General features: G+C 36.9%; 1 protein-coding gene across 1 annotated transcript; it reads right to left on the bottom strand.

Moving 5' to 3' along the window:
• Nucleotides 1–2,104: 2,104 nt before the first annotated feature.
• Nucleotides 2,105–3,309, bottom strand: CCR9 (C-C motif chemokine receptor 9). Its single transcript, XM_090049791.1, has one exon. The coding sequence runs from the start codon at nucleotides 3,197–3,199 to the stop codon at nucleotides 2,105–2,107; it is 1,095 nt and encodes a 364-aa protein (XP_089905917.1). The 5' UTR covers nucleotides 3,200–3,309.
• Nucleotides 3,310–8,290: the final 4,981 nt, after the last annotated feature.

Below are 8,290 nucleotides of genomic sequence, written 5' to 3'. Positions count from 1 at the left end.
AATAAGCAGCATTTGTTTATGGCTGAAGTTTTAAAGAAAGTCAGACCACTGAAATGGTGGACATCTCTGGCTAAGCACATGGAATCAGTGTATGTTAAAATGCTAAACTGGCTTCACAGTAAAAGCTTTTTCATAGGTGCTGAGGGAACCATTTTTCACATTTAAATGTATTCAATTAATTTCAAATTAAAAACAGTTTGGGAGCTGGAAAAGCAAGAAATCTTATTTCCTGCTTCTAATATACAGGTGAGGGCTGAGTGTAAGCAGATAAGCTCTACCAGTTCTACAATTTTGAAAGAGATGGAGACCAGAAACAATAAGTTAAATTCTTTAATTACAATAATGTTTTACTGAATTCCAATTTTGATCTAAACAGAGCTTGATGGAATCATGAATAAAATAAACCCATTTAATAAGAAAGAAGGAAAGACTTTGATCATTTTCTAACACTATGAAAAAATGTACAATTTTAAAAACCTAAAGGTATGTTAAGCAAAATAACTATATAAAATATGCATAGATTTAGTGTATCCTCATGCTTAGCAGTGGTAACTTTAGAAAAAACTATATTTATTAACCTCTTTTAATATTTGCCAGCTAATGAGTACTATTTAAGGAAATAAAAGTACAAGACTAAATTTGACAACTTAAGTTCATTTTTTGCTGATTTGAATCACAATCAAAATTGTCAGTTTACATTTCTGATTTAAATCAGTCCAAACTGATAAAGAACAAGCTGGGCACCACTTCTGCTTGTAACTCAAAGGTAGGGATGATAATCCTGCTACTAAGGTGCAGAACTGAGAGACAGGAGCTGTAGCTTTTATTCCTCACTCTGTTACAGACACCTTGCATAACTGGTGTCTTTGGAAAATATTTTTTAATGCTTCTAAAGTGCTTTGACATACTAGGATAGAAGCAGCTGTGTAAGTGCAGGGTATTATTATAGACTTATGTGATCCCAAGTGATCTCAAGAGAAAAGTCTCTCTCACAGGTTCCACCCATTTCCACTGTTTGCTATATAAAGTCCAGGTTGGATATAATTTTTTAACCATTTATGCTCAGTAATTATCCTTATTACCACTGATTAATTCAGGCATCAGTTTGTCCACCATTCCAGCATTACTAGGGCTGTTCAGTTTGAAAAGCAAATCCCACATTGACAGAAAATTACAAAGTATCTCTCAAAAAGATTACTCTAACTTGTAAGGTTTACTAATATACCAGGCAAGCTTCTAATAACAAAATATGATTTGTTGTACAATATGAGCTGTGCCTATAATTTCACTTCAAAATCAAATAACTAAATTAAGAATAAAAAATAGCTTATTTTTACAAAGATTACCTTGAAAATACAAAATCTAACAGGGAAAGATAATATTCTGATAATATAATGCCTTTTGTAACTAGTACAGATATTTATCTGCGTATACTAAAATTACTTACAAAGCAGAAAGACTGAAGAAAAACACATGCTGATAGCCAGATTCTGTTCTCCTTCATACTGGGGTAAAGCTACACCACTGAATGTAAAGTGGACTATGAATCCCTGTAACTCATGGAGACAAATGAGAGATGCAGGCCCAGATTCTTTTTTACTTAGTCAACATGGACCTGAATTGTCATAGCATGAGGTAGCCATCGCATTTCTTCTATGCCTCTTGTTGGAGATGAGCAGATCATCTCAAGTCACTTGCTTGTTGAGCGTGCTCATTAGGACAGATGGGTTGGTTATTTACAACGGTAACAAAGATACTTTTACCTCCTCTCTCATTTATCAGTTCTTCTTACAGTCGGCATCATCACTACTTCCCTGTCCATCAGTGGTTTTGCTTCCCTTCAGCCAAAAGCCCACAGCTTGATCCGTCAGCGTGCTGAGCTCTTGTAGGAGAAATGCTGGACACCCTCAAGTCTCACAGACTTCTCTGAGAGTTAAGAATGCTCAGCATTTGCAGGATCAAACTCTGGCTGAGATTGCTAATTCAATCTGTTGAAAAGGTCTTTTTCTCTCATAGTGCAAGAATTATGTAAAAAGGCCAAATTTGATATCTTTCATGATGGCTAGAGTCTCTCTGCTTCCTATAGGAGACAGAAAGATGCAAATTAGAGCTCCAGCTGAGTGCTGTCTGTAAAAGTATCTCTGATTTTTAATCCCCCAACCATTGTAGATGACCACACTGAGCTCCGTTCTTGGCTATCCCATGGGGAGGCAAACTGCTCCTTGCTCTTACTGCTACAGTGAGCTGCATTCTTCAGAATTTTAATGAGAGCATTACGGAATCTCTGCCCAACAAACACATAAAGGGCAGGGTTGAGGCAGGTGTGAAAGAAAGCGATGATCTGAGTTATCTGGAATCCAATGTCCATGGCATCAGCAGTTCTGCAGTCATATCTGACCATGGAATATGTATGAATGGTTTTGACCATCAAAACAATATTGTAGGGAAACTGAGAGAGGAGGAAAACTGTGATGATGATGACAATGATTTTCAGTGATTTGCGTTTTTGGGATTTTTTGGTTTGACGAAGGGTACGGATTATAAGAGCATAACAAACAACCATGACAAGAAAGGGAAGTAAGAACCCTATTGTGATTTTCAAAGACAGGAGAATAACTTTGATGGATGTGCGAAGAGTGGTGGGGTACATCATTTTGCATGTAGTTGTATCACTGACTTGCTTAACTTTACTGTATACTATTTCGGGGATGCACAAACCTATCGCAGTCAGCCAGACAGCAAAGCAAATAAGTTTGCTGCGAAAGAGCCTCTTTCGTCTAGAGTTCTTTGCTTTCATTGCCTGTACAATTGTAATGTACCGGTCAATACTAATGCACATCAGAAACAGCATGCAGCTGTAAAAGTTGATCTTATACATACTATTGACAATTTTACACATAACATTCTTAAAGATCCAGCCATCTAAAGCTGCTTTTGCCCAGAAAGGGAGCGTTGAGAGGAGAAGTAGATCAGCAATGGCCAAGTGCAGTAGGTATCTGTCAGTCATGCTCTTCCTGAACCTGTGTTTGCAGTAGACAAGGATAACTAAGGCATTTCCTAATGTGCCCAAAGAGAACACAAGGCAGAAAAATGTTGGCAAGAAAGTCTTAGCAAATTCCATGATATTACTCTTTTCACAATAGGTGTCTGTGTCATTGAAGATGTTGTTGTCTGGAGGCATCATAGAAGCAGAATTCATATAATAATGCAGACTAGCTGTGTCATTTTGTGTGGCCTGCAATGGAACAGCAGATTAGCTTTGTGCTGAAGGAATAGTTAATAAGGAACAGTGAAACTGATTTTTTATACCAATCATCTAGGAAAATTTCCATAACCAGAAATAGGAAACCAAATACCCTGCTTTGGCCATAGATTAAAGTAATACCCAATAATCCATGATACTTCTTAGTCTAGATAAGTAATTCTGTCAGGGTGTCACAGCACCTGCAGTGCCACAAGATCCATTCAAGGGTGCTGTAAGGTGCCATGCAATGTTAGGACTGTTAGGTGTGCAAATGTGATTTACAAGAGAGATCCAGAGATTTCAAACAGGAATTCATAGTATTAAAATATAAATTAATATTAAATATTCTGGCCTGTTCTAGTTTTTTCAAGTAACAGAAGAATTGCTCTATCATTTTTCTGTAGTCAAAAAACAAGTGAAAGCTAAGAGCTGGCATTTCCCAAGGGAAGCCTTAAGTCTAAAAAGGTTGAGAAACACTGGTCTAAGTAGTGAAGAGCAAGGGCCACCTAAAAAATAATATCCAAGCATCTTGAAATGTGCCTACACCCAAAGTCTCAACTTTTCTCCAGTAGGAATCTCCCCGTAAACCCAAAAGCTCAATTTTGGTCTTTCTCTTGAAAAAACAGTACAGCTGAAATGGCTGCTAGTATAAACTGGTATAGCCCCATCAGCTTCAACAGTTGTTTTTTTTAATACTAGGAGGGAATTTGGCTTACGGAAGATTTAGCTGCCTAATTCCAGTTGGGAGACTGTCAGCTATGGCAGGTTCTGTGAAAATCAGTGAGAACCTTTCTATAAAAGTCAATGGAAGCTGTATCCAACATTTGGCAGTGAAGGTACTTTCCACTGTGCTGTCATAGTTTCCAAATTGATCATGGGACGCCAAAAGTAGACAGCTACTTTTTACCCACAAGATATGTGTTTTTCTTCAACTTAGAATGCTTGTTTTTAACATGTGAGATGGTGCCAGATCCTACTGTGCAGTTAAAAAAACCAAAAACAAGTGATGTGCTATTGTACCTGTCTGCTCATCAGTGGGTAGGATCAGTTGCATCATAAAGCTAAAAACCACAGTGTTAGCCATGGTGCCAAATGAGATTTTCCCTATCATCTTTTCTGAGACCTTCAGAAAGGGATAATATAAAATAGTTTTGTATTACAACAAGGGCTCATAAAATTGCTGATCAGACAGTAACATCTTCTAACCATTTGGTTAGTTAATTTGTTCATTATTTGGTTAGTTGATCTGGGCTAGGGACAGATATTACACACAAACCGGTTTAAGTGATCAGAAACTGGTTTAAACCTGTAACAGAACAGATGTTCTGTGCACATAAACCAGTTTGAAAATGGCTGAAACCAGTTTGGGATAAACCTGTTTGAAAGTAGTATCACACTTAACCGATTTGCCTCGAACTGTTTTATGCAATGTCTGTCCCAGACCCCTTCCTGGTTTAAGTTAAATCAGACTCGCTCAGCATCCTATCATGCTCTCTGGGCTGGGCAGGGCTCTCAGCTCCACAGCAGGGCTGGCCTCTCCCCTCTGCTTCCTGGCTGCAGCTCGGCACAGACTAACCTTCAGTTAGGTGATTCTACAGAAGTGCAGCATATAGGCATCTTCTTTACTCAGTTGCCAGATTAATGTATAGCCTCTGTTGGCTAAACCATATTACCAGTTTGTATGACCATGGCTGGTGCGGTTGAGGGAAACATGTTTTAATGGACTTTTACTGCTAGTGTGGACCAGTTCCTTAATCAGCTCAATAGATTGTGTTACAGCTTAGGTCAAGACATTTGAGACAGTGGAGGGAAAATGGGGTGGGGTGATATTATATGATAGAAATAGAAATGTACTCACTAAGCTAGTAAATGCCATCTTCAACTGGATCTTTATTCAGTCTTGAAGAAATCACTTTGAACTGAAGAGGAAGTAAGGAGGATAAAGAAATTATAAAATTCAAGATGTCAGGTAGGACCAAGACAAGTACAAAAAAAATAATTCAGTATTGTCACAAAGCTCCCTAAATGAGTAGGTGGGTCAGATTCTTATTACTGAAGTCCTTTCAGAGTCACCGTGGTTACCTGAGCTACTAAACCAAACAGGATTTGAATCTGCAGTCTTGAGTTTGACATTTTCATTTTGTAAGTGAAAAGCTCTTAAAAAGAAAAAAAATACCCCCTAAATATATTAATGTTCACTTATGAGAATGCATTCTCCTTTTACGGCTTAGTTAGTTACATTTCAATTTTAATCAAATGTACAGTCCCTCACTTGTACATTTAATTAAAAAGAAGTCAACTGAAACTACTGTGGTTTTCATAGAGCTTGTAGAAGTGAAAAGAATTCTCTTAAGAGTGTTTAGTGACTAACAGTGAAGGCAGGTGGTTTTCCCTGACAGCCTGTAGTTTAAAAATGATTGTATATTCTGCACTACTTAATATCTGATTGTATGCGTTGCTTCTATGCAATGTCTTTTTGTCTTATAAGGTCTCATGTATACTTAGGTTTAACAGTAATAGTTTGCAACCATGAAAACCCATGAGCAGATAAAGCAGAAATTTGTTTGCTGCTGTGATTGAAGTTTTAAAGAGTCCTCTGTCTATGCAATGAAGTGTTTATGGTATGATCTTTTTTCAAAGAGAAACAAGTGAAATGGTAAAATCTGTAATCACAGTGGTAAATAGTAAAAAGCATTTTTTCAAGAGGAAGTGATCAACATTTATGTACCATTTTCCTATAAAAATAGTGAAAGCCGCATATTTTTAATATGTGCTGATTACTAATTGCTCTCCTGATATTAGTTGTGAAGAGCAACAATCCACTGCAATTTGCTAATGTACACTGTATTAGCATTATTTCTATGCTAGTATTTTCATGGACAAGGCAATTTTACTTTAAGCAGTGTATTTTTAAGCTGCAGTTATGCTTGTGTAGAAATGACCTAGTGATCTGAAATCTGTTATATTTGCGTTTATTCAGTTCAGAAGTGAACATGTTAAATCCTTTTTTAAAATAAAAAATAGGAGTCTAAAAACAAAAAAATCAGACATTTGGTTGGCTACACTTGGCTTCCCCATCCAAAATGATTTTTTTCTAAACATACTAACTTGAAGACTCATCCTCATGCTTGTACTCATCAGGGAGCAACTTAAGAATATGGATTACTTAGAAGCAAAGTTTGCAAGACAGAGTCCTTTCCAATGCATATGCATATCATTTACAAAAAAAAGACAATAGCTTGGATAAATTTGGGTTTTAAATATATATATAATGTGTGTGTGTGTGTGCGCGCACGTGTAATATATATACACACACACACACATACACACACACACACATATATATGTATATATATGTGTGTGTAATAAAATCAAATATTATTTATATAAATAATTTTGTTTGGTTTTGCTTTTTTACGACCCAAATATATATATATACACTCTATTAATTTTTAAACCCTGCTACAGAAACATGCACTATTATGCAGTTATCTGGAGTTCCAGGCAGAGAAATATATAAAATTTATTTGAATTCAATACTTCCTTATTATTACATATTATAATTATCATTGCAACACATCTTTTAGATAGAATATTCTATATAATTATACAAAATACAATATGTATATAATCTTTAGTCTGAGAATTGGAAACACCAGCCATGGCATTACTTAGGCTATAACTACAACACAAGTTTCTATCTATATTTTAATATAAACTATTTTAAGGATTTTTTTTTGCCCATTTTATCTTTCAGTTTGATTTTTCCATACACCTTTCAGCTTGGGATATTATGAAAGGAAGGGTTTTTAGATAGTTTTTTGGAATCAGGGCTCCTAATTTTTGTAATTATCCATGTTTTTAGTGTCATCCTTTTTAAAAAAAAAAGTAAACTTTGTTTTTCTGAAGAGATACAATTTGAAAGACAGAAATAGTCATTTGCAAAGTGCCAGTCAACTAACTGAAAATGCCATTTATCCTTTTCAATTACCCTTTGTCATTAGCTGAAACAAAATTAAGTGCCAGGATCCCCACCTACTGCGTTTTGTTTGTGCAAAGATCTAACTGGGATTCTCCAAAGCAACTTGCAACTGACAAAGTTACTTTCTTACCACAGGTTTTAATTTCACTCGTGCTGTTGCAAATTAGTAGTTCTCCATGATAAGTGACTAACAAAATTTATCATTCCATTAAAATCATGTGCAGAAGTTTAGGGTCACTTGTGATTGTCTCCGGTGGTTTTGGTACCTTTTTGCAAAATGCTACTATAAAACCTGTTGGATCACAGGAACTCTTTGCTGAGGTCATGAACAATTATTTATTTACAGCAAATATTTTTGTTCAAAGAAAATAGTAAAAGATACTTATAAGGAGTTGAACAAGTTAAACACTGAGTTACTGCTTACTGAGAAAGGTGGTTTGTTCACAGATTTATTTCCATTGCCACAGCAACCTGCAGAAAAATCAGGCAGCAAGATCTGTGAACACACAGCAGAGAGAGAGTAAGAGAACGGTGGGCACTTACCAGTGGTGGTAGCTCCTGACTGAGTTGGTCAGTCAGTTGCTGTAGTGTGGAGCACCAGCTGAGCTTGTCTCTCTGAGGGTCTAACCAAGTCCTAGTAAGAACTTGGCTTTCTGTGTGGTATTCAACCTGGAGAATTGCTCATATTCTGTGTTAACTGTGGTTTGTATTAGCACTAAAGAAAGTAAACCCCACCCAAGTGGTGTCATCTTGATGTTTTCTACATTCTACCCAGTTGATTTTTTTTTTTTTGGTGGGGGGGAGAGTATGGGAGTGTAGTGGGGGGCCTCTTTGGGGTCCATCTGCTGGTGACCCCACCCACCTGTTATGGACCAACCACCCACCTTCTCTCCTGCCATGCCTTGTTAGTAATTAGTTAATTATGTAATTAAGCGGGAGGCTGCCCATTCCTGCCCTGATGCCAGAGGGCACTATCTGTGGCTCCATTCCTCTCCTACACCACAGCCCAAGCCTCGCAGATGGTATTTGTAAATTACTCTTTATGTTGGGGTCTAGGCCTGGGC

The sequence above is a fragment of the Crocodylus siamensis genome, chromosome 5 (genome assembly GCF_052110815.1).
Source record: "Crocodylus siamensis isolate JL-2025a chromosome 5, ASM5211081v1, whole genome shotgun sequence".
In the NCBI taxonomy this organism is placed as follows: domain Eukaryota; kingdom Metazoa; phylum Chordata; order Crocodylia; family Crocodylidae; genus Crocodylus; species Crocodylus siamensis.
This window is presented reverse-complemented; position numbering and strand designations above follow the sequence as displayed.